This window comes from Drosophila persimilis, unplaced genomic scaffold (genome assembly GCF_003286085.1).
Source record: "Drosophila persimilis strain 14011-0111.01,24,50 unplaced genomic scaffold, DperRS2 tig00000653-arrow-arrow-pilon, whole genome shotgun sequence".
NCBI lineage: Eukaryota > Metazoa > Arthropoda > Insecta > Diptera > Drosophilidae > Drosophila > Drosophila persimilis.
Window position 1 is genome coordinate 1,931,574 of NW_020825330.1, and position 26,617 is coordinate 1,958,190.

The window sequence follows — 26,617 nt, forward strand, 5'->3', positions numbered from 1 at the left end:
AAAATGAAAGATGAAAGATGTACCGCATACCGCAGAAAAAGAAAGAAATTGTATTAATTTTTATTCTATTAAATTATTCTTATTATTATTATTATTTTATGTTTATTATTATTATTATTAGTATGATCTTTTTTTTGTAGCTTGTATAGACATATACTCGTATATACAAATATTTTACATATAATAATAATTGATTGATTAATTTTAATTAATTAATTGCCAGCAAAAAACATATTTAAAACGAAAAACTTTTACTAATAACGTAAATTTAGTGTTGACAAAATGAAACAAAAATTGAAAATCAACAACAACAAAAAACACACACACACACAGAATAAAACAAAAAAACAAATTTATAAAAAAAGATTTCGTTGCGTTTTTTTCTGACGGGAATTAAATTGGGGAAAGTATTGGGATACACAGACCAGAATCCAGATCCACTCATCCACTCTGTCCTTTCATAGACTTGACCTTCTGAACGTTACCAAGAACTGTCCAAATGAATAGCACCCCATGGAAGGGTAAAATATCACTGATCTTCCTATTAGGCAACTCAATTTCAAAAGAGCAATTTAGCGCCAACATTTACAGACAGACGGAAAGACGGACGGACGGACGAACGGACGGACGGACGAACGGACGGACGGACGGATGGCTGGATGGATACTCGGCAGTATAGAGCAATTATCTCTCGGCTTTTATAACCGACACACATCAAATTATCCAAATGGCTTTTATGGCCCAGAATATGATGATTGCTAAATGCCTTATTTTGGTCTGTCCGACCGTTTCATTAGGCGAAGGCGAAGAAGATCTTCGCCATTTCGATGGCATTGTGGCATTCTGTTTGTACTCTCCAACTGCTGTACAACTGAGACTCTAGGATTCATTACACGCACTTCTTGCATAAGTAATTCACAATGATATACATACACTTATAATAGAGAATGGGTAAGAAAAGATTTGTGAGTATCATTTCTCATGTTTAACCAATAAATAGGCATTCGCTTGACTTTGGTTCTTGAGTTGAGTTCCCATTGATTCGGCATAGATCGGGAGTCAGTTTTTTCGAGACTTTTAGAAGCCTATTCAAATATCATCGTGCCGACCACAGCAGTCGGTGGCTGCTGTCGCTGCTGTCCCTGCTGTCCCTGCTGTCCCTGCTGTCCCTGCTGTCCGTGCTGTACGGGTACGAGTACTTGTAGTCGTATTCGAATGAAATCGAATAATTAAATATTGGCATAGTCACACCTTGTTGACAATTATTGACAGGCTGATTGGCAAACAAATGAATACTTTGGCATTGCCGTTCGGAGCTGTCTGTGGAGGGGCGCGGCCCCGTGGGCGCGTCCATGCTGCGGCACGACAATTCTCCAGGTGAGTGTATAGGACTGTGTGTGTATGTGTGTGTGTGTGTGTGTGTGGGTGGTAGGAGGTTGAAAGGTAGTTGGTGGGTGGGTGTGGCAGCTACCGAAAGCGTGCGCCACAGCCATATAGCCGCATAGCCGCAGCGGAGAAGAGATCCCAATCTCACATCATCCATCATGGGATACCCATCTGGCTAGGGTATCCAAGCACTCGGCGTCATTAGCGTTGGTGTGGCGTCGACAGTATCTCCGGGACAGTATCGCATGCCATCAGCATCAGCCATCAGCAATCACCCATCATCTTATAAGCAGAGTCTATTGCCATTTGCATTCGGATTCTCATTTGCAGTGAGTGCCATCAATTAATTGAGTTGGCCAAACCTTTGGCGAGGGGGCACCGGCACCCACATTCGACTCTAAGCCCACAAACCCCCACTATGAACTACCAACAACCAACTACCAACTGGGGCTATCAGCCAGATGATATCTATAGTGGCTTATTTATGTGTCACACCGAACACGCTCACGACATTTAAGCGGAGATGGAGATGGCGATGCAGACAGGGGCAGAGACAGAGACAGAGGCAGAGCCGCAGTCCCAGTCACAGTCATAGTCACAGTTCCAGTCAGCCAGCCACACTCATAATCATCAATTATCCGGAGCTGTCTTTGCTGCCTCCGGAGTCTAAGTCTGAGTCCCAGTCTAAGTCCGAGTCTAGCTCTGGGGCTAGGTCTGAAACTGAATCCAAGTCCAAGTTTAGCTCTGAGTCTGGCTCACTCTCTCTGGTAATTGCAGCAAATATGCAAAGCATGTGTAAACTTTATTGATATACAATGTGAATAAACGTTTGCCTAACTTTGTTGTGATTGCTGCTGTCACTGCAAGGCACTCACCGACATCAATTCCACTCCGAGTGCCAGACACGCGACTACGTGATACACTCTCAAAGCCCCAGCAACATTGATCTTAACATTGCTCAAGCACTTGGCTTAAATTAGATCATGAAATACCAATCGATTGGGCACCATTCGATTTACAGATTTACAGACCCAAGTCGGGGGATCACGCAAAGCTGAACTTCAGAACATGTATCTTGTAGATACTCAATACTTCTCAACTGTTTGACAGCGTCTGAGCTTGAACACAACTGTACGAGCAATAGAGCAACAGAGCAACAGAGCAACAGGGAAATGTAACAGAAAATGTACTTGCACATTAATTGTAATTCGTACCAGGTTGGGCGATGATTTCATCTTTCAACACTCGAATCGCTTAACAGCATGATCCATTTATCAGCTATAACCAAGTTGTGGGAACGGATTGAAACGAGCTCAGCGTTAAATGAACTAGGCCTTATCGACGGAATATCCCTCAAAGGGATGGCACATAACATATGTACCATCCTCGGAGAAGAGCCTTTCAAAGAGTAACAACTTCTTCTTCTTCTCAAGAAAACTCTGAGTAAAAATCTACAGATCCTGCCCTTGAGCGCACAATCTGCTGACTGTTTCGCCCACATGGAGGGTCTGCTTCACTTTGTATTTGTGTCACCCCCACTCCACTCCACTCCCCTCTTGGCTCCGTTGGGCTCTTCGCTGATTGTTAACTGATTGCATACAAATATGCCTGTGAAGGGGTCAAATCATGTTGACACTCGTGTCGCCGGCTAATTGCCACAACAAGTTCTCTACTGAATGGAGCACAGCGGTATCGCATTCGCCAATTGTTGATGATCAGCGCCCACAGAGGGATACTCGTACGGATACTCTGAAATGCTAAGGATTGGAGTCGGAGTCGGAGTTTATAACTTTCAAGTGGGTTTGAATATAAAAACATTATCCAGCACCGTTTCATATGGGTAAAACATGAACCTTAACCACAATATCTCAAAGGAGAAAAGTTCGGTTCTCGTCTTGATTTACACATCCAATCCGTTTACCCGCTAGAGGCCATTGAATACATCATTGATTGTGGAACTGAATCGTTTAGCATCCCACAGACTTCTACATAAAATTAACACAAAAACCCAAATACTCGATATTCCACGCTCCAATTTTATTATTATTTTTATTTATTTTTTTTTTTGTGGCTTTTTATTATGGGGCCACGCGATCTGACATAATAATACTCGTACTGTACTCGTAATCCAAGTAAGACAAAAGCAAAAGTAAACCAAAAACAATTTTGAAAAACCAGACCAAATTTCAGTTTTATGAATTAAAATCGAATATGGTGCTTGAATCTAGAGCTGGAATCCGGCGGGAGGGGAGGTGGGAGTTGGCAGGGGGAATGTCCAACCTGGACATGGACCGGGACCGGGACCTGGACCTGGTCCTAACCATATACTCGTGGCGTCGACAAATTTGGAACTAATTATAAATGCAGGCGGCACAGTCCAAAAGTGGAAACCGTCCGTTCCAGTTTCAGTTTCGGTTTCACTCCCAACTTGACTTCGGTGGGACTCAAGGGAGGCGGGGGAGTTACTGGTGGGCGGACAGTTCCAAATGCCGAACGAAGCGGAATAAAATGAACCGAACTGAACCGAACCGGCATGGAGTGGTCATGAATGAAATCTCAACAGACTGGAGGCTGGAGGCTGGATGCTGGATGGATGTCTAGTCGGTTTGGTTTTTTGTGGGACGGATGGTTGTTTGGATGGATGAATGGGTGAGTGGGTGTCTCTGGCTTCAGCTACAGCTTCAGCTTTAGCTTTGGTTTTGGGGCGTTGGCGTTGCCGGCAAAGTGTGAAACTAATTTGTCAGCATGACAATAACAGCCAAAAGCCATAAACATCATAATAATATTCAATAAACATCAGCAAAATGCGCCAATTAACATTAACCGCCACCGATTTGGCCATGGAACGCAGCATTCATAGAATGGCACGAAATGGAGTGAAACGGTGAAGAGGGTGTTTGTGTACCATTGGAGTACCATTGAAACGGAAGGGTGAAATGGAACGATGACGAATGGGAGGTGTATAATTTACTTTTATTGAATGGAAATTAAACGATACCTATTGATATTTATTCAGGGAACTTCATGAATTGGAAGAACGAGGGAATCGAGTAGATTAACCAGGAACAAACCGAATGGAATCAAAGGGTAAATCCGTTTAGGAGGAAGCATACATACAAGCATGGAATGGTTTGGATTGGAACGGAAATTGGTTTAAGCGCATAAGGTTGTTGGGCTGATCGGAACAAAAATATTCTCTCTTGAAGTGGAATGGAACCGCTCGGAGGAAGCGAAAGAAGTTATCGGACATATGTAAGTATGAAATGGCACTGAATGGAAGGAATATAATAGATTAGAATGGCGACAGAGGCCTGGAAATTGTATATTTTACTTAATTGAATTATAAACGTTGCGGGCTAATAAAATCGATGATGTAAATTACACTCACTTGCATTTAACACCTTCAACGATGGAATTTCATCTATTTCTATGCCCTCTCCAGCCATCCATCCATCAATTCATCATGCGGGAGTACATATATACATTTATAAGGGTATTGTGGGCTTCCGGAAAAGTAATATAATTACATACGTGATGGTCAATACTCGTAGATAATAATAATCATATCCATCAGAACTATTCAATCAGAGCATCACATCGTTCATATCCTACTGACTCCTCCTCCAGCATGGTACGATTTATAGACCTAATGATCCATATAACCATAGGCACTTCCATCCATCCATCGACAGAATATATAAGCCCATTTCTGAAGTCAAATCCAGGCTTTTTTAAGTGTATGTCTAGCTTCGGCTATTGGGTATATCAGCCAGACATCGATTCTTGATTTATTTATGATACCAGGGAAACATGTTTCACTGCCAATTGCATGCAAATCGTATGCGATTTAAGCCAATCCAAAGCACAAAGCCCCTGAACGGGGATCGAGTCCGATCCGATCTGGTCTGGCTGGGTCTCCATATGTCTCTGCTTCCATCTCTATTCCACAGCCGCTCTCCATCTCTATCTATCACTGTGTATCCGCCGCTGTCTCTGTCTCTGCCTGTGCCTCTGTGCCTCTGTGCCTCTGTTTCTGTGTCTGAACGATAGCCGCGGGGCTGTGTAATTGTAACGCAACAATCAAAATCAATTGCTATGTAAATAAAATTGCAAATTAAATTACAAATTGATTACCTCACTGAGTCATTAATTAAAAACTGAACAAAAAAAGATAGCAGCCGAAGGAGATGGAAATGTAATGCCATCTAATGTACCTACAAATGTGCATGTTCAAATGTACATATTCCAAAGTGAGGATCGATTCGTGGGTGGGTATTTTCTATTAAAATCGATTCATAGAAATTAAACTAAACTTATTAGAGATCTCGTCGTACCAGTCGTTCCAGAATCTTGTTGAGAAAACAACCTTCTTAAACGGAATGTTCGAGCGCCCTCAAAGGCTTTCCCATCCCCATCCCAAGCCTCTGCTCGGATATACTCGTATACTCGTAGCATAAAATGCCAATAAAGAAACAAAATGATTGGAACAGTTATTGGAAGAACTGCATTCGCAAGGGAACGGCGCGCCGGCTATTAGAAATGATAAAATATCAAGAAAAATGCTGCCAGTGGTCAGTGGTCACTGGCCAGTGGCCAGTGGCAATGGGCAAGCCAATCAATGGTAAAAAAATCCATTTAACAAATGCTCCAATTAGCATTGTGGGCGGCTATGAGGCTATAAGGTGGGGCCGGAGGGCAGGTGACCGGGTAGGGCAGGGCGGGTTGGTGTGGTGTGGTGTGGTGTTTGGCTCTGGGTAATGGATAATGGGTAATGGATTTCAGGGGCCACAGTGGACCAAGCCGAGAAAACAAATGTCGGGCGGGGCCCGGCCGCAGCAATATCAGGAAGGAAACTCTGATCTTTGGCCCAACGAAGTGTGGATTCTCTGAAATATAATACCTTCACATGTATGGAACATCTTAAATTATCTATACCTCCTACATCTTCCTTAAACAGAATGAAAACGCACACGTTGTATCCATTTCTTTTATGTTCATGTTTTATGGTGGATTTTCATTAAAACTTTCTAAGTTTCATGATTTTTTTCTCTCCGTAGTGCCTCTCACACAACCAATTGGCACTTGTGCCAAAGCTTATCCAGATCCATTCAGATCTAAAGGAACAATTCCGGAACAATCTTCAACGGCAGATGGGTGATGCCCTGCCTGCAAGGGTATCACTGATCGAAACGAAACAAGAGCGTGATCAGTTGACTGGCAATGTCGACGTCATTGTCGTTGGCACGACATTTGGTTAAATTATGGCCAGCGCCGGGTGACCAAACGGGGACAGTTGCTGGCTCTGTATCTGGCTCTGGCTCTGGCTCTGACTGTTGCTCTGGCTCTGGCTCCGACTTCGCTGGCTTTAGATCTGGGGCTGACTTTGGGGTCCAGATTGAAGCGGCTTCGATTGTGTTGTGGCCGTGCCCAGGCGCTCTGTCAATCACCAGATGTGGGGGCGGTCTCTCCCTCTCTTTCTCTCTCTATCTCTCTCTATCTCTCTCTCTCTCTCCATCTATCTCTCTCTATCTCTATCTCTCCCTCTCTGTACGTATGAGAAGGCGTGGTCGACCCCAAAAGCCATGCCGCATTTAGCTACTTGACGTTGTTGCTGTGGTTGTCTTTCATTAGTCGTGATTAGTTTTGAAAAGGAGCACAAAATGCACAAAAATTGGCAATTTGAGTCTGATGTTTGTTTTTCCAGTATCTACCCTGGACGGCTCGTTGCCCAAGGGGTGTATATGGATATGGAACCTTCATTACAGGATATAAGTTGTTAAGTTGTATCTGTTGTGGCGTCTGATCGATTCTACGTTGGGTGTGCGGTATTTGATGAAAAACATTATTTCGATCTTTTAAAGTCCAAGTCGATGCGAGCCACAATGATAGCTTGGAGCATTTTCTTAGCTTTTGGTTGGGTTTCGAATTGAAATATTTTTTAAAACTTGCCTAAAATCTGATGAAGATCTGACGATTTGAAGTTGGCCACCATTTTAAGCCAGCAGCCACTCAGTATCACATAGCCGAACCCCTTTGGCTTCTGCATTCTTGCATTTTTTTTTTTTTAATTCGAAGTCGCGCCACGCGCCACAAGCAACAACTGCAACACAAACACGCCACTTGGACTTGACAAATTGCGAGCAACGTTTACAATTGAAACAATTTAATCAAACAACAAGCCAGAGGAGCGGACAACGGTGGCAAATCAACTGAAATGCGACGCTGAGTTGCACATTTTGTTGCCCCATTGTACGGGTACGGATACGGAGTGGCAGCAGAGTGGAAAAGAGTGGAAAATGCTGACAAATGATGTGGATCGAAAAATATTTACCCAACTAAAGCAGCCACAATCTCTGCGTTAAGGCCAAGTACGAGTATATAAGATCTTCTGGACAGTCTGTAGGTTAGAGACATTGGAATCGGGCCAGAATAATGCATGCTGAAGAGCCACGAACCACGAAATATCATAAAATATGTAGGGGGGAAAAGAGAAAGATGCGGTTGGAAATGAAAAGCTGCGACTTGAGCAACGAACAGTGGATGTATATATACGTACATATATATCAGAGATAAGATAAATAACTCAAGAAGACAATGAAGATCTATGTACTTTCGAATAGCAAGAGTGGTCGATAGGCACGTGAATACAAACTTTAAACAAAGCCCACAGCTAAAGGGAAGAAACGGATCATTCTGCTAGATATTAGCAGATTCTGATAATTAGTTAAGTAGATAATTAAGCCATCAAGCGAACTAGTTCATGATAGAACTAGGAACTGGTTCGAGCGATAGAATTAATAGTGGGAAATGTTTATCCGACACCTGATGCTGTCTTGATCTCTGCTTCCATCTATTAGCATGTATTGCAAGCCCTTTACTACTCGTATTTCAGATCGTGAAATCATGACGCATGTCACTTGGATTGTCATCGTGTAAATGGAACTGCAGATAAGCTGTGGCTGTGGCCAGCCGATTGATCGAGGCACCTTCGCGGGGGGATCGGAGTACGATGGAGGGCATATTTGAAATGCCGATGGGCAAACACATGTCCACAGCCAGCTCCTGCCACAGGGAGAGGCAAAGAGCAGCTGAGCAGGTAAATGATTAATGTGCATTTAATTGGCGGTTCAACGAATGAGCTCAAGCGCGAGGGCGAGGGCGATGGCGAGAGGGAAGAGGCAAGAGGCAAGAGGTTGGCGCGATAAATTCGATAAACTAAACTGTGGGCTGCTAAATGTTCCCATTTATTAAAGATTAAATATATAATCAACCGCAGAGGCGACAACGGAATCGCAATGGAGCAAACCAGAAAGAAATGCCAGCCTCAAGGGCCGAAGCCTTAGATACCCTTGCAGATATGATAGTCGTACCATGTCTTAGGAAAAGTTCCTTTACAATCCTTCCTTTCTGTACAATAAATGTATCCAAATTTCATCAGCATTTTTGATTTAACTGTCCTTTCGAGCAGATAAAGGCAATCTCACATTCAACGATCTGTATGTGATGATCCCACTGTCTGTGATTCGGAATTTCATCGTTTCTGTGTTATAAAACTATTCTTTCCATGGTTGTAACCCTCTGAAAGGGTAGAACTAGCAAAACGACAGCAAAATAGATAGATAAATAAATAAATAATAAATAAAGTAAACAGCATCGCAGAGATCGCGGCTCATTTGCATATCAACTTTTCACATTAAATTCAATTGAAAGCTTTTCTCACTTTAGCATCATTTTGAAATTCAATGAGCCCCTGCCACCGTCACCGCCCCCAACCGAACCGAAACGCGAACCTCGAACCGCGAACCGGGGGCTAATGTATCTATTGCCATTCGATTCGAGCACAAAATTTATGATGGCATTAAGCTAATGTTATATGCAAAAATCGCTTAAATGTAAAATGCAAAAATATATAGTGTTAGTCGTAATTTACACGAAGCACAACATAACCCTGCCCCCAGTCCTTCCTTCCGTACGGCCATAATAGAATCCATGCATATTCCACCAGACATTTGCATGGATAATCGTATGGTATCGTATCGTATTTACTACGAAAACGATGTGCCACCGTCCGTTGAGGAGATGGTTGATTGAATTTCATGATTTTGTTTCAAGCTTAGAACAAAATAAGATTCGATAATTATAGTTTTAATATTTCGGGATAACTCTACTAAAACTTTCTCTTCTTTTTAACTAAGGGCCATACTGGCCTATGCGAGGCCCAGGTTAACCGAACCTAACCTTAATGCAGATTCTGGAATTTGAATTTCCGCACACTGTGACCTGTTCACGCTCACCATACTAACGATAAGACTGTGAAATAAAAAATACTTATTGATATCGAAATATTGCTACATAATTACTACGTTCTTTCTACATAGCGACACATCCATGTTACTTTTCTCAGTGGCGACCCCTGTCAGATGGGGCTTTGAATAGTCAACGATAGATGGCGGCTCTCTAAATCCAACGGCAGATTTCCAACTCAAATTTAAATTTTCCAACTAGCGATTTTTAATATCAAATAAAACTTAAATTTAGTTTCGGCTTAGTAATAATTTTCCTCGAATTTTAGTCTAACATCTATCTTTTCTGCATGTATGAGACCGGATCAGACAGGACGAAAATCTGTGGCATACATAGTTTTGAACGGACAAGAAAACCGAAAACGCAGAATCATAGAGAATGACTGCATATCTGCACCTGGATGGGATCATTTTTACAGCCAGAAGGAACAAATAAAACGCAGTGTTTACTCTCTTTTTCTCTCTCTCACACAGAAATTGGTCGTAAGGTGAAAATCAGATAAACGAAGTACAAGATTGAACATTAGAACATTGCTACTGGTCGTCCTTATTGCGAACATCCATACCAAAAGACCCAGAGAGAGAGTATGATGTATAGGTTACATTAATCATCAGACTATATATGTACATACATATATGCGGACCTGAGCCGTTTGACCTATTGTCTTCATCTCTAACTTTCATATTATCCAAAGCGCTTATAATATTCTTTGACTTTGAAGCACTAATTTGAAGGAAAAAAGAGACAGGTGGGCAGACTTGGCAATCGAATGCATTTTCCATAGAGTCGATCATTTTTTCTGCTGTGCTGAAAATTTGAAAATTAATATTTACTTATGCTGATGTTACCGAAACGGAGGCAGTCTTGGTGGTCTTGGCTAGTCGGATGCTGCCATAACTTTATTGGTTTTTTGCGAATTCCGCGAACTATCAACGGAGAGCAGAGAAACACACATTTTGGTGGAGACGACTCATCCAGCCGCAGACACATGTTGCCATGACCACGCCACCAGATGGGGCCACGCACATCTCTCTGGCACACACACAGACAGATACTCGCTGATAGTTCGGTAAACAGAAGACGAAACTGTGACTTCCATCTATAATACTCGTAATCATAATACAAAGATTCGCCGTTAAGTTACATTTGGAAGGATCATCGAGGGATTTAATTTTGATTTTGACGGTGCCTGGGCCAGGTCTTCCCCCTGGACTGTTACGGATTCCTTATTGTGTTCTCAAGATCTTTTGTGATTGTAATAGAGTGTAAAAACAAATACTCTTCTGGCTTCTAAGGAACCAATTTGTTTCCATATTTTCCTTGATGACTGAGATCCTTTAAATTTCCTATACTTGTCTATTTTTCCGTTCCCCTACTCAATCGATAGGTCTAGGTAGAAATTCTCTTGCCGCTTTACCAAAAATATCCCAATCGCTTGATGAAAATACTCACTGCGATCGTGAGTGGCGAAGAGATCACGTTTTGGCGTGTCATGGACGCATCTCTGACGCAAACAGAGCAGCTGGCTGCCAGCGACAGAAGAGAGCCGACGTGCGCGTGTATCTGAGAGCTACTTTCGCAGGCAAAGGCAAAGGTGGTCGTCGGCCGGCCCGGCTGGCTTGCTTCTCGCTCTCGCTCCGGCTCCACTCTCACTCTCTCGTGCTCTCTGCAGCAACAAGTTGAAGCGACTCTGGCCCATTCTTAATATTTTTTAAATTTATTTTTTGTCCGGCCGAGGTTTGTTCTTGTACTGTTTTTCCTGCGGTAAAAAGTGAAAAGTGAAATTGCAGAAGAGATGGAAATTGTTTAATAACAACTTGGCCTCTTTCTTGTCTGTTTTTGTTTGTTTATTTGTTGGCGAGTGTATGCTCTTTTATTATCTTTTTGTTTCGTAAATTGTGGTATTGCGTGAATCGTGGAATCGACCTTTGCGAACTTATCGTCGTAACAGCAGCAGCAGCAGCAGCAACAAAACCTAATAATAATTAAACCGCGTGTGCTCATTCGCCTACCAATGTATGCGTAATCGTATCTGTGTGCTTGTCTCTCTGTCGGTCTGAGTGCCTCTGTGTGTGTGTGTGTGTGTGTGTGTGTGTGTGTTTGTGTGTGCGGCGGGGCATTGCAAAGCCCCAGACGCCAAACGCCGAGACAGATACACGCAGCGCCGTCCAAGTGTCAACAGTCGAGTGCCTTGTGCCCAAGAGCAACCCTCTCCAACAAGTCTCCGATCCGATCCACCAGACAACCAAGAACCCAAGAACCACCCATCAACCAGGCCATCAGGCTTCACCCGATCCATGCATGACCATTGCATGAGGCAGAAGAAAGTGCAAACTGAGCAATCGGCGGAAACGTGATCGGTGGAACAGGTGAGCCGAAAAGAGCTTCCTCAGTTAATATCAGGGCCACTTGCAACCCATACTAGTCTCAATGTTGAGCTATGAGTGGACGGCCTACCATCATTAGTGTTTTGCTCCTAGGATAGGAACATTCGAAAGATGAAGTCTTTCAGTAGCCTTCATAGAGCCACTAACGCTGTCCCCTCATGGGATCTAGCGATCCCAAATGCCATGGCACAAAAATGTTAATGTGATACTCGACAGATGGATAAATGAAGAGATAAATTTGCATTATTTGCAACTCAATTATGGATGGAGCATTGAACTAGATTGAAATATGGGTACGCCTTTTGGGGGGCTCCTTCATTAATTCGGGTCCAAGTTAAAGCTGAAAATTCATGATTTTAATTTGAAGAGAGATCAATGAACGCAAGCTCAGATTAAAAGCAGAACCATAAAGAACGACCCATTATTGACGTCTCGAGCTGCTGTCAAGGTCCGTACAGGGACCCAAAATCGTACTTGTACAATCAAAAAATCTACGAGCTACTATTAAGCGACATCAGTGTCCAGTCGAGTCTGTCCGTCCAGTTCTCATAGCACGAGTGCGAATAGTACCCTTCCACGGGCAGCAGCAGCAGCGCAGATTAGTAATTCCCCAGAGATAAGCCTTAAACAAAAAAAAATTGCAATAAATCACAGTATTGCCCAGAACCTCTCCACGCGGCGGGAGACCTTATCTCTGGCAGAGACAAAGAGAGAGAGTGCGAGTGCGAGTGCGAGAATGACAGATATTGGGGGGAAACAGTGCGATAATCAAAATAGATATTGAGTAACTATCGAAGTATAAACAGTCCATCGAACTCGATCGATTGCATAATTGAGATACGCACGGCAGAGTCGTCCGAGTGGGAGAGAGAGGACTGGGTGGGTGCCTCTAACTAGCTGTTAAGGTCGAACACGCACACCCTCACAGACAAGAGCAGAGCAGAGCAGAGCACCTGGACAGGTGAGTCAGCCACTGAGAGCGGGAGAGGATCTCAGGTGAGGGACAGCGTCGGAGAGTAATGCAAAATGCTTGTGCGTCAAGACCCATCCAATCCGATCCGATCCGATCCCATCCAATCCAATCCAATATACGAAGAACCGATTCGATTCTAATGGCACATTCTGAGGCGTGTGTGTGTCTGCTCCAGTTTACGTTTTGCCGGCCTTTGATTTGTAAACCAAATAGTTTTCCGCGCTGTTTGTTTATTTAATTAGCATTTGGCTGTAGTCCGACCGTAAGACAACACCAGATCCACGATCCACATCCACAACCGAGACTCTAGCCGTAAGGTGGCTCTCAATTGCCCGCACGATCCAATTGTGCGATGTCCAATTTACAGCCGCAGCAACGCGATGCGATCGTCCAAATATACCCGTAATCGTACTCGTACTCGTACTCGTACTCGTACTCGTACTCGTATTCGTACTTATATAAGCAGACACCCAGCTCCCGCGCGCCGCTGAGTGCCGGACCCAGCGTTTATTTTAAGTCTCGACTCAAGTGTCCGAGGGTCTTGGAAGATCTGTGCGCCTCAGAAAACAATTCCAAGGAAATGCAAATATTTCCCAGTGTGTCTGTGTGTCCCAGAGTGTATGTGCACTCAACACTTGTTGGAATAAATCGGAGTTCGTGTTGACCTACGCATATATGTATGTACACATATGTATGTATATAGTAGAGTACAGGGGGGGAAATGGAAGCGAAATTATTAGAGTTGGCAAATGATTCTATTCCCAAAGATGATCCGTGGATTGCGGACCCTCTAATGATCCATCTGATCGATCTATTAGTAGGTACTTCAAGCGATTGTACGCCCACATGATAGCCTTTCTATGAAGTACAAGTCTTAAGTGATGCATTTTCCAGAAAAGCGCTCAGGGGAGAGCATTGTTGGGGGGAACACTGTACAGAGGCTGTCGGATGTTGGCATTAACGTCGGGGCACGCGCCACGGCGGCCACGAGCCATCAATTTGCCCTTCCATCCAAACGATCAAAATCAACGTTCTCCTCTTTCTCTGGCACAGAATCAGAATCCCATGTGCGTCGCTTGCTGAGGGTCCGAGGCTTGCCGAGTACACCCACACCGAAACCAGCGCCGCCACCATGCTGCAGCACACAATGACCAAGCGCAAAACGCTGATCATTGCCTGCTTTGGGATTGCGCTGGGCCTCTGCATCGGCACCGTGCTGAAGAACTACCGGGCCCTGGAGATCGTGAAGCGGTGCAACCTGCGGCCAACGAACTTGAAGACGCCCAACGAGATAATTGGTCTCGAGGACGAGGACACCATACAGAACTCGCAGCGGAATCTCGTGTTCGTGGGTGTGATGACGGCCAAGAGCTTTCTGGAGGGACGGGCGAGAGCCGTGTACGATACATGGGGCAAAGAGGTGCCCGGCCGCATTGCATTTTTCAGCTCGGAGGGCAGCTACTCGGAGGAGCTGCCGGTGGTGGGGCTCAAGAACGTCGACGACCGATACCCGCCGCAGAAGAAGTCCTTCATGATGCTGTACTATATGTACGAACACTACATCGACCGCTTCGAGTGGTTTATCCGTGCCGACGACGATGTGTACATGGAGCCGAACAAGCTGGAGCGCTTCCTGCGTTCCATCGACAGCTCGAAACCGCAGTTCATTGGACAGGCGGGCAAGGGCAACAGTGAGGAGTTCGGCCTGCTCTCCTTGGAGTTCGACGAGAACTTCTGCATGGGCGGGCCGGGCGTGATCCTCAGCAGCGAGACGCTGAGACGCGTGGCACCGCACATACCCACCTGCCTCAAGAATCTCTACAGCACGCACGAGGACGTGGAGGTGGGCCGCTGTGTCCAGAAGTTTGCCGGCATCCCGTGCACTTGGAACTATGAGGTAGCCGATCACAACCGTCTCTGTTTCCGTCACCTTCTCTTTCCCTGCTAAGCTTCACTCCTCCCTCAGATGCAGTACATCCTGCGGCACAACTCCAGCGGTCGCAACGCGTACACGGGCAAACTGAAGCGCAAGGAGATCCACAACGCTATCACTCTGCATCCCATCAAGCAGGCACCACTCATGTATCGCCTCCACTCCTACATACAGGTGCGTACGACACATTTTCACACTTCAGATTGCAGTTTCGATTCCGCTCTTTACCCACCAAGCAGGGCCTGAAAGCGGAGGAGATGCGCCAGGAGTCTCTGCTTCTGCATCGGGACATCAAGCGCATGGCCAAGTATCTGGATGTGCCCGACGAAAGCACTTACATGCTACCCAGCGTTTCGCCGGATAGCGATTCCGGGAAGAGACACTTTCAGGATCACAATATACTAGGTACGTCCCATACTTACGCACAATCGAATACATCGTTTTAGTCTTGGATTTCGCATGAAGTCAGTCAATATTCAATATTGATAGTAGCACAAATTATCATATAAACTGCAAGTCTGGTGGTCGCAACTATTTGAATTCTTTTGGCGCTCAATATCGAAATCACGAGGTATATCGATATGGAAGAGAAATACTGCAATACTGGTCGTATGACACTACATTTCAATTGAAAAGTGAGACCAGCAATAAGAACGCTATATTGAATTTGCGGTATATAAGATTTCATGCATCAGATGAAGCGTAAAAGTATATATAACCATATATGAAAATATCATGAAATTCGATATCGATAGCGTTCCAAATGCAGCCCTAAGCACAGCAACCGCGCAACAGGTGTTTGAAATACAAATCAAATTTTCTTCATTACAACATTTTATTTGAAAGAACGCTAAAACCAAAAGGTAAAACAAAACTTAGGATGTGTCGACTTTTCGCTGGACCTCGTATGCAGTGTCGCCGGAGTCCAGACCAGCCGCATAGCCCATAAGGTGGGGCAGGAGATTCTGCTCCATAATTCCGCCAAAAAGATGCGACTGCGGACCTATGGCAAAGATGGGCACATCCTCGCCTGAGTGGACTCCCTTACGTCCGTTGATGTAGCTGGGCGTGAAGGAAGCTGCAAGAGAGCGAAGAAGGAGAGCTCAGTTATGGGAATAACGTACTCAAGGAGGATTCAGGAGCTACGCACTTTGACTGAGGGTCTTGCCGGGACTTTCGCGCTGGCCGTTTTTTCCTTGACTCTGCCACTTGCCAATGGCGTAATTGAGGGTGCTGTACTGGATCCCGTTCACGTCCCGCTGGAGATCGTCCATGCCCAGGATGGGGGTGCCGCGCTTTGCATAGCCCGACATGGTAAGGGTGTGCGAGTGGTCGGCGGTGACCACGATGAGCGTCTCTTTGGGATCAGTCAGGCGGAGGGCCATCTCGATGGCCGCATCAAACTCGAGCATCTCGTCCAGGGCATACCCGACGCGCGTCTCATGGTGGCCGTGGTCGATGCGGCCGCCCTCGATGAACACAAAATAGCCGTCGGGATGCTCCGACAGGCGCTCAATGGCCACCGCTGTCATCTCGCTGAGCCTTGGCTGCTCCTTGTGTGCGGCCAGGTGATAGGCCATGTGGCTGTCGCTGAACAGCCCCAGCATGCTCCCATTGGAGCTGACGCAGCCGCGCAGCTCGCTGAGCGAGCGGGCGAGACAACTTTCCGGATGGGCAGACTGCCAATTCTGCACCAGATCCCGGCCATCGCGTCGCTCGAGACCGAACTTTCCGAATCCGCCGCCCAGGATCACCTTAAAGTGGCGGCCCGGCTCCTCGTCCACCAGCTGGCGGGCAATCTCCAGCTCGTCGCTGCGCCTGGCCACGTGAGCATATGCCGCCGCCGGGCTGGCATCGGTCACACGCGTCGTCGTCACCAGCCCCGTGGCCTTGCCCGAACGGTGGGCCCACATACTGAGGGAATCCACCTTCTCGCCGGCGGCGCTCTGGCCAACGGTGCCGCTGCTAGTCTTCACCCCGCCCAAGTAAGCGGTGGCCGTGCAGGCCGAGTCCGGGGCCTGCTCGTTGGTACAGTAGGTCTTGCACAAGCCGGAGTACGGGAACTCCTCGACAGCCAGCTTGGTCTCCTCGCCGCTGCGTCCCTGGCGCTGGCCCTTGAGTATGCGCGCCGCCGTCAGTGTGGTGATGGACAGGCCATCGCCCAGCATCATGATGATGTTCTTAGCCCTACGCCCGTCCGTGACCGTGTCCTGGGTGCGGTCCAGTCGAGCCGCCACCTGATCGCGCGCCTGCTTCAGCCAATAGCTGGCTGTCAGCTCCTCCACGGCTGAGCCTCCCGTCGACCTCGGCGTTGGCCCCTCCCTCCCGTGCTTCAACAGCGGAGGGACATTGGCACAGAAGGCCATGGGCAGTCCCAGGATCACCAGTAGCGACAGCAGCTGGCCCAACGTTTGTGGTGGCATCTTCCAATAATTTGACTCGTGTACTACACTGGGAATTCCGTTCTGACTGCCTTCCAAATATGCCAGTCAATCAATCATTCAATTTAAAGGCAGCCCCAAACACGCAAAGCCTACCTGCTGATTGCTGATTGCTGACTGCTGACTGCTGACCTCCTGGTATCCAGCGGAGACATGGAATACGGCGGCTAATTAGCATTCACCCAGTTCCCACCCGCCGCCACGAGCTATCATCGACTCGATCACTTAAGTGCGCTTTCGTTTCTCTCTGCAGGAATTAGCCCGGAACTGAACAAATTTGTACCCGGGAGCACGGAGGATCTGCTGGACTGGTCCTTCATAGCACGGAGCCTTTATTCGGCCAGCTCGGCGAATCCCAAGCAGAAGATAGACTCGTCGATGCGCGAGGGACTCGAGGATGTGATCACCGAAGTGATGGAGAACATCAATAACTATTCACGGCAGCGCGGCAGGGTGATTGAGTTCCGGGAGCTGCTGTATGGCTACCATCGACTGGATGCCCTCCATGGGCAGGACCTCATACTGGACCTGCTGCTCATCTACAAGAAGTATCGGGGCAAGAAGATGACAGTTCCCGTCCGCAGACACCTCTACGTGCAGCGTGCCTTCACGGGCATCTTTGTGAAGGAATTCGATGAGGACTTCTACAATGTCACCCTGCAGCAGAGTGAGTCCGCATCCGCATCCGCCAAGCAAATCACACTTACTTCCGCACCGTTCCTTTCAGGTCTGCTGGGCAGCATCCTACACAGTGGAATGGCGCGTTTGAGTAGCCACTTTACGATGGCCAGCGGCCTGCTACCTCAGGCAGAGGACAAGATTGTGTTGGTACTGCCGATCTCCGGACGACTGGGTACCTTTGAGCGCTTCCTGCGCATCTACGAGCACATATGCATCAAGGCGGAGCAGCACTGCGACCTGCTGGTGGTTATATTCGGAGCCCCAGATGAGCTGGGCGATCACCTGCATCTCTTGAGCGATTTGCGGGGCCGTCACGTCTACCAGCAGGTGAACTGGATCCAGCGCAGTGGATCCTTCTCCCGGGGTGTGGCCTTGGATGTGGCCGCCCGCTCCTCCTACATCCAGCCCGCGGACATCATCCTGTTCATCGATGTGGACATGGTCTTCGAGGTGGCCACGTTGCAGCGGGTGCGCATGCACACGCAGCGGGGGCGGCAGGTCTATCTGCCCATAGTGTTCAGCCAGTACGATCCGCAGCGTCGCTCGGATGGCGCCACAACCACAGCCGGAGGGGACTCTCCGCCGCCCATCGACGATGAGAACGGATACTTCCGGCAGTTCGGGTTCGGCATCTGCGCCATCTACAAATCGGACATACTGGACGAGGACATCAATGGCTTCGATAAGGATATCACCGGCTGGGGCCTCGAGGATGTCAAGTTCCTAGAGAAGATTGTGCGCGTGGGCACACGCCAGCAAGGGTTCCTTTCAAACACCGCCGAGCTGCCCCTGGACTACAACGAGGCCGCCGAGCAGTGGCGTCGCCTCAGCGTATTCCGTGCCCCGGATCCCACCCTCGTCCACGTCTACCACGACATCAGCTGTGACATCCAGCTGGAGGCCGCCCAGTACAACATGTGTCTGGGCACAAAGGCCAACTCACTCGGCAGCACCCGGCTGATGGAGAAGCTATTCTACAACAGCCGCGACAATTTCCGCTTCATAGAGGCCTTCAACAGGCAGAAGCAGCAGCAGCAGCAGCAGCAGGCCAGATGATGGATGATGGACACCCATCCATCCATATTCCTGCTGCCATATATAGTATTATGTTACGTTTTAATCTTAATCGCAATCAGTTTATGTTTCCCCATCTGTCTGTGTGTGTGAATGTCCCATCGTATCCTTGTAAGCGTTTGTCCTAGTGTGTGCGTGTGTGAGCCCCCCATTGGCTACCAGTCCTTAGTCCCTAATGCAAGAGCAAGAGATAAATTCCTAGAAAGAGGGAAGGGTCTGTACAGCTGGAGGAGAGGACCAGAGGACGGGCATCCACTGAAATATATGTATGTATGTTTGGTCCTGATTCCAGCCGTTGATTCCGATTTAATTTTGGAAGCAACGATTTGATATTAAGAATCTAGATTTATAAGAGAAATATCTGCATAATTGAAGAACACACTATAAATTATTTGAAAACATCTTTTCGACTTCGTTTTTATCTCGAGATACACTCAGACAAAGCACCATCGGATTCCATAACTGAATGAGCTCCACAGTCTATTGTATTTGGGGATGACTTGACTCTATATAACCCTTATAGCGATACAGTTGGCCCCCTATTCCCCTATTCACAGAAGAAGAGAGACCACTGTTTTACTTCATCAAGAGCAGTCGACTCTAAGCCTCGACTTCAGTCTTATTCTTAAATCATTGTTCAACAATTAATGCACAATTTGATACACAGATACATAGGTGCGTATACCAGAAGAGTTATACATCAATACATCAATACATGGGTCAGTGGGGGGTAGTGGCAGTAGTGTAGTGGCTGGTCATTGGACCAATGGGTAAAACTATGAATAATATGTACTATATCTATATGTAGGTGACGGGCTCTATGCCGAGAAGCGAGAGGGCCACATTGAGCACCTGACGCACCGCCTTAATCAGGTAGACGCGGGCATAGAGGACTGGCATCAGCTGGTCTCGCATCTGAACGAGAATCTTCTTCTGGCGGTAGTAGCGGCTGAAGACTGCGGCCAGGCTACTGATGTAGCGCACCAACAGGTGCACGTCACACTGACCCTGCTGCAGCAGATTCAGCGTGGACTCGACCACCTCTGGGAAGGGCAGTAGGTAGCCGTAGATCAGTTTCCAGTCGAGCTGCAGGAAAACAACCGAAAAACAACGTTACGTTTTAGTTACGGTCTCCCGTTGGAGATTCAACTCAACTCACATCGTCCTCCAAGAGGCTGAGATCGATGTCGTCCAGCGGCGGCAGTGGCTGATAGACACCTGCCTCCACCTGTGCATTGAAGGTACGCAGCAGCGTCTCCAGGCGGGCCGAATTGTATAGAATGTACGAGGCCCCCTTGGAGCCGCCCGATCCATTGCGCACCACACTGGCCGCCGAGGCATGGCGCACCTCAAACAGATCCACAATCACGGCAGCAGCGCCCAGGCGCTGGATAAGGCCATCGAAGTCGCCGTGCGAGCTACTCATGCGGACGCCATTGCGATGCATGGCCATAAGTATCATGTCCTTTGAGCGCAATCTGTCCATGGAATAGAAAGAGATAGAAAGTAATGCATGGCATGGAGGGGGTAAGCGAGTAAGACTCACGCAACGTAGCTGTCTCTGTTCATTGTGGTGGCTGTCTTCCCGACGGGCTCCAGTACGGGTCCACAGACCAGACAAACGTGGTCTGTCGGCTGGTTTGGGCAACGTTGAGCCTCTACGGTCACGCGGAGAGTGTCATCAGACTGCTGATCTGGATCCACCAGGCGCCAGGCGGAGTAAGCCATTAGGCGGCGGGTAATCACGCGGAGCTGACTGAGACGATAATGACCGAGCTGCTCGGTCCCATCGTCGAGAGTCGTGTTCGGGCTCTGACCAAGGCACAGAGTTGGGGCTTTGTCCGACTTCGAGATGTGACCATACCGATCCCCCTGCTGGAGCACTACGTTCAGAACGTAAGCAATAACCGGACGACGGTGAAAGCTGAACGCGCAGCGATCCTTGTAGAGGGGCGTGATCCCCTGCAGGGGGAACACCCAGTCTTTGGCCTTCTCAATTAGACCCTGCATTGCCGCCTCATTGGGCAGCATTAGGTCCATTTCCTTGTATGTGTCCTGGCGCATCTTGCGTCCCTGCTTACGACAGTAGGCTTCCCAATACTTACTGATGTTAGCGATGCTGATGTCTCCACGGTCGGGAATCTCCTCGATGTGAAAGCGAATGAGCACGCCGCATCGCTGGAACAGTACCGGAGCAGAAGACTCCTCCTTATCCACAACAACCGTGAAGAAGTTCATCAGCTCCTGGGCTAGCTTGTTCATGGGATATTGATAGGACACCATTGGAACGACAATCTAGCGAAATCTAGAAAAATTTAAATTTAAATTCAAATGAGTGCGTGACCTGCGATAAAACTATTTTTCGGAACTCTATCAGACTGTCAAGAAGAATACAATAATAAACCGCCGACTCTGTTGCGGGTTTCTTTTGTGGATTTTCATCGATTTTTTTAAATTATCGATGTTTTTCATAGCGGCCTATCGCAATGGGAGAAGAGCTAAAATAACTAAAAATCTAAGTAAATACACTGCGTTTAAATTGTCAGAGTCCGTTTTGTGTGCCACCATCTTGAATCGCAGCCGCATTTCTAGAACAATTGTGTGAGGAAATAAAACTAAAATAGAATAGTCTCCACAAAAAGCGTTGAGACACACACACGTATCACAGTTCAAAAAACAGCGACTCCTTTGAGCCTTTGCTGTAGGTGTGTGGTTGGAGCAGACTCTTTTGGTTGAAATGTCGTTTAAGATTGCTGTTGCTGATTTGCAGGATCAACCTGGAGGATGTGAACTCGGACTTGGCCTTTTTTCTCAGCAAGAACGAGGAGCCCGCCGCTCCAATTACAACCATTACGTGTTGCCGCATCCCATCTGGATTGTGGATAAGATTCGCTTTGTCTCCAGAGAATCCAGAGCGGCACAAGTAATCTAGATGCCTACGGAATTTGGGAATTAAAAAAATTAAGCTTGTTTGACTCATGTGCCGACTATCACGGTCTTAATACTGCGAGTGTACTCTAAATTTTTGTTTCCATTTTTAAGTTTTTTGCGCAAAGGTTAAATCGACTATCAACATTATCATATAAAGGCATTTCATAAGCTGATCTGATCATCTTTGCCATCGTTTTAATAATTTTGTTCTCATCGGCGAAGCTGAAGCGGGCTAGACGCGTGGCTTATGCATGCTGCTGACCTTGTATTGATTCACCAGATCCCACAATGCATTATCCATGTCCTTACCTATGTTTATAAATAAATAAAAATATCTAAAATGTCGCACCGAAGTGCTTTGGCTGATGCGATACCCACTTATCGATGTATCGCATCTGCAAAAGACCATCGAGCAGCAGGTACATGCAAATCGCAAACGCTCATCGCTATATGAGAAAAAAAGCAACAGCAGAGGTGTTTGGATTGGAATTGCGTTTTTGTGTAAAATTGCGTTTAGCAATTAATTGTTGCTATAATAAGCTAATGGCGAACAGTATGGAGTCACGTGTCGTGGACCTGGACTTGGCCTGTCTGATCTGCCTGAACGAGGAGCCCGGCCACAGCTCCATTTATAGCCATGACTTGGAGCCTCCGCACACCCTGATTGCGGACAAGATCCGCTGTTGCACCAGCCTGAAACTGGAGAGTTTACAAATGCAGCGATGGCCGGACAAAATCTGTGAACAGTGCCACAGTGAACTGGTTGTCGCCTACCGCTTCTATGAGAAGTGCGTTGTGATCGAGAAGCTATTCCTGACTGCGACAAACAGCTCGCACTCCGTCGATGCCGACGAGTTGGCCAGAAACCAGCAGCTGAAGCTGTATCTGGAACAGCACCACGTCAAGCTGCCCCCCAGTTTAAAAATCAAGCGCGTCGACGTGGATGCTGAAACTCCTGTGGCGAGTCGTGCGATGTGTCCAGCAACAAGAGGAAGTGCAGGTGCAAGCGCCAGTTCCAGTGCGAAATCCACAACACCGTATGGCCCAACAGCGAATATGCCCGTGATCAAGGTGGAGTATTGTCAGGAGAGCGAGGAGAACACAGACTCCCTGCCCCAGATACCAGAGGCATCTAGGTCAGTGGTCATGTCCCTGGACACCCTTATCGAGACGGTTCCCATGAAGGAGCAGTCGGTGGATATTTCAGATCAGGAGAGTGGAAAAATGATCATTCCAAGTCCTTGGCACTACGACCCTGCCCCAGAACATTTCTATCAAATTAGAATGGAGGAGACAGTGGTGGAACAGCCACCAGTTTCGCCTCCTCCTCCACCTCCACCAGCACTATCGTCAGCACAAGCACCGCCACCGCTATCACGGGTTCCTAACACCACCCAACGACCCAATATAAGCAAAGCCAGAAGGCGCACAGCCAACCGGAGCGTGCGCCAAAGGTCTGCACCCACAGGTTCTATCAGCTCGCCCTCAACCCGCACATGAAGCCCAACAAGAACGGAAAGGCCAACCTGCGGGTAGGCAGCACGCCAAGCCAATGCATCTCCGCCCATTAAGCAGTAGCCGAGTCCCAAAAAGCGGAAGCAGCCGGCCTGAATGGATGCTGGATGATGGTGGGGCCTCTCACTCCCAGTCCGCCACGCCATCTCCCACATAGTATTATAAATTTATATGTATACGTATGTTAAATGTATTGTATGTTTGTGTAAGTATTTATACATGTATGTCTGAATGTACTCAATTTATTGCCAATCGATTAGCCAAATGAAGAAAAAGTAAGCCAGGATCGTGGATTGAAGGATGTTTTCGGTGCGAGAGCTGAATGCCCGATTATTTTGAATATTCGAATAGCTGGCTAAATAGGAACCTGTACATATATACTATGTAGATTGAGATTTGACAAATAACTTCATATTGAAGAATAAACGTATCAATTATTGGAAAACACACGCCCACTGCTCCACAGGTGGCCGCATCCGATCTTTTCATATCACTCAGGCACTCAGACAAAGCACCATCGGGTTCCATAACTGAATGAGCTCCACAGTCTATTGTATTTGGGGATGACTTGACTCTATATAACCCTTATAGCGATACAGTTGGCCCCCTATTCCCCTATTCACAGAAGAAGAGAGACCACTGTTTTACTTCATCAAGAGCAGTCGACTCTAAGCCTCGACTTCAGTCTTATTCTTAAATCATTGTTCAACAATTAATGCACAATTAGATACACAGATACATAGGTGCGTATACCAGAAGAGTTATACACTCAATACATCAGCTGGGTCAGTGGGGGGTAGTGGCAGTAGTGTAGTGGCTGGTCATTGGGCCAATGGGTAAAACTATGAATAATATGTACTATATCTATATGTAGGTGACGGGCTCTATGCCGAGCAGCGAGAGGGCCACATTGAGCACCTGACGCACCGCCTTAATTAGGTAGACGCGGGCATAGAGGACTGGCATCAGCTGGTCTCGCATCTGAACGAGAATCTTCTTCTGGCGGTAGTAGCGGCTGAAGACTGCGGCCAGGCTACTGATGTAGCGCACCAACAGGTGCACGTCACACTGACCCTGCTGCAGCAGATTCAGCGTGGACTCGACCACCTCTGGGAAGGGCAGTAGGTAGCCGTAGATCAGTTTCCAGTCGAGCTGCAGGAAAACAACCGAAAAACAACGTTACGTTTTAGTTACGGTCTCCCGTTGGAGATTCAACTCAACTCACATCGTCCTCCAAGAGGCTGAGATCGATGTCGTCCAGCGGCGGCAGTGGCTGGTAGACACCTGCCTCCACCTGGGCATTGAAGGTACGCAGCAGCCTCTCTAGGCGGGCCGAATTGTATAGAATGTACGAGGCCCCCTTGGAGCCGCCCGATCCATTGCGCACCACACTGGCCGCCGAGGCATGGCGCACCTCAAACAGATCCACAATCACGGCAGCAGCACCCAGGCGCTGGATAAGGCCATCGAAGTCGCCGTGCGAGCTACTCATGCGGACGCCATTGCGATGCATGGCCATAAGTATCATGTCCTTTGAGCGCAATCTGTCCATGGAATAGAAAGAGATAGAAAGTAATGCATGGCATGGAGGGGGTAAGCGAGTAAGACTCACGCAAGGTAGCTGTCTCTGTTCATTGTGGTGGCTGTCTTCCCGACGGGCTCCAGTACGGGTCCACAGACCAGACAAACGTGGTCTGTCGGCTGGTTTGGGCAACGTTGAGCCTCTACGGTCACGCGGAGAGTGTCATCAGACTGCTGATCTGGATCCACCAGGCGCCAGGCGGAGTAAGCCATTAGGCGGCGGGTAATCACGCGGAGCTGACTGAGACGATAATGACCGAGCTGCTCGGTCCCATCGTCGAGAGTCGTGTTCGGGCTCTGACCAAGGCACAGAGTTGGGGCTTTGTCCGACTTCGAGATGTGACCATACCGATCCCCCTGCTGGAGCACTACGTTCAGAACGTAAGCAATAACCGGACGACGGTGAAAGCTGAACGCGCAGCGATCCTTGTAGAGGGGCGTGATCCCCTGCAGGGGGAACACCCAGTCTTTGGCCTTCTCAATTAGACCCTGCATTGCCGCCTCATTGGGCAGCATTAGGTCCATTTCCTTGTATGTGTCCTGGCGCATCTTGCGTCCCTGCTTACGACAGTAGGCTTCCCAATACTTACTGATGTTAGCGATGCTGATGTCTCCACGGTCGGGAATCTCCTCGATGTGAAAGCGAATGAGCACGCCGCATCGCTGGAACAGTACCGGAGCAGAAGACTCCTCCTTATCCACAACAACCGTGAAGAAGTTCATCAGCTCCTGGGCTAGCTTGTTCATGGGATATTGATAGGACACCATTGGAACGACAATCTAGCGAAATCTAGAAAAATTTAAATTTAAATTCAAATGAGTGCGTGACCTGCGATAAAACTATTTTTCGGAACTCTATCAGACTGTCAAGAAGAATACAATAATAAACCGCCGACTCTGTTGCGGGTTTCTTTTGTGGATTTTCATCGATTTTTTTAAATTATCGATGTTTTTCATAGCGGCCTATCGCAATGGGAGAAGAGCTAAAATAACTAAAAATCTAAGTAAATACACTGCGTTTAAATTGTCAGAGTCCGTTTTGTGTGCCACCATCTTGAATCGCAGCCGCATTTCTAGAACAATTGTGTGAGGAAATAAAACTAAAATAGAATAGTCTCCACAAAAAGCGTTGAGACACACACACGTATCACAGTTCAAAAAACAGCGACTCCTTTGAGCCTTTGCTGTAGGTGTGTGGTTGGAGCAGACTCTTTTGGTTGAAATGTCGTTTAAGATTGCTGTTGCTGATTTGCAGGATCAACCTGGAGGATGTGAACTCGGACTTGGCCTTTTTTCTCAGCAAGAACGAGGAGCCCGCCGCTCCAATTACAACCATTACGTGTTGCCGCATCCCATCTGGATTGTGGATAAGATTCGCTTTGTCTCCAGAGAATCCAGAGCGGCACAAGTA

At 47.3% G+C, this 26,617-nt stretch overlaps 4 protein-coding genes across 6 annotated transcripts; 1 reads left to right on the top strand and 3 right to left on the bottom strand.

Moving 5' to 3' along the window:
* Positions 1 to 11,406: 11,406 nt before the first annotated feature.
* On the top strand, positions 11,407 to 19,580 carry LOC6597818 (chondroitin sulfate synthase 1). 3 transcript variants are annotated; one of them, XM_002022914.2, is made up of 6 exons: positions 11,407 to 12,059; positions 14,104 to 14,947; positions 15,017 to 15,157; positions 15,223 to 15,388; positions 17,678 to 18,091; positions 18,152 to 19,580. In XM_002022914.2, exons 2-6 carry the CDS (start codon positions 14,183 to 14,185, stop codon positions 19,159 to 19,161), a joined length of 2,496 nt encoding a protein of 831 aa, XP_002022950.1. In that variant the 5' UTR covers positions 11,407 to 12,059; positions 14,104 to 14,182; the 3' UTR covers positions 19,162 to 19,580. The 3 variants fall into 3 exon arrangements, with proteins under 3 accessions (XP_002022950.1, XP_026846976.1, XP_026846975.1); XM_026991175.1 differs by lacking the exon at positions 11,407 to 12,059 and adding an exon at positions 12,539 to 13,038; XM_026991174.1 differs by lacking the exon at positions 11,407 to 12,059 and adding an exon at positions 13,650 to 13,727.
* Positions 15,800 to 17,651, bottom strand: LOC6597819 (alkaline phosphatase, tissue-nonspecific isozyme). The gene is made up of 2 exons (XM_002022915.2): positions 16,134 to 17,651; positions 15,800 to 16,061 (listed from the first exon to the last, which is right to left on the bottom strand). The coding sequence occupies exons 1-2, from the start codon at positions 17,404 to 17,406 to the stop codon at positions 15,859 to 15,861; spliced, it is 1,476 nt and encodes a 491-aa protein (XP_002022951.1). The 5' UTR covers positions 17,407 to 17,651; the 3' UTR covers positions 15,800 to 15,858.
* A 179-nt stretch (positions 19,581 to 19,759) lies between the features above and the next one.
* Positions 19,760 to 21,572, bottom strand: LOC6597817. Its single transcript, XM_002022913.2, has 4 exons — positions 21,559 to 21,572; positions 20,726 to 21,484; positions 20,339 to 20,657; positions 19,760 to 20,265 (listed from the first exon to the last, which is right to left on the bottom strand). Exons 2-4 carry the CDS (start codon positions 21,460 to 21,462, stop codon positions 19,978 to 19,980), a joined length of 1,344 nt encoding a protein of 447 aa, XP_002022949.1. The 5' UTR covers positions 21,463 to 21,484; positions 21,559 to 21,572; the 3' UTR covers positions 19,760 to 19,977.
* Positions 21,573 to 24,273: 2,701 nt separating this feature from the next.
* LOC6597815 lies at positions 24,274 to 26,084 on the bottom strand. The gene is made up of 4 exons (XM_002022911.2): positions 26,071 to 26,084; positions 25,238 to 25,996; positions 24,851 to 25,169; positions 24,274 to 24,777 (listed from the first exon to the last, which is right to left on the bottom strand). The coding sequence occupies exons 2-4, from the start codon at positions 25,972 to 25,974 to the stop codon at positions 24,490 to 24,492; spliced, it is 1,344 nt and encodes a 447-aa protein (XP_002022947.1). The 5' UTR covers positions 25,975 to 25,996; positions 26,071 to 26,084; the 3' UTR covers positions 24,274 to 24,489.
* Positions 26,085 to 26,617: the final 533 nt, after the last annotated feature.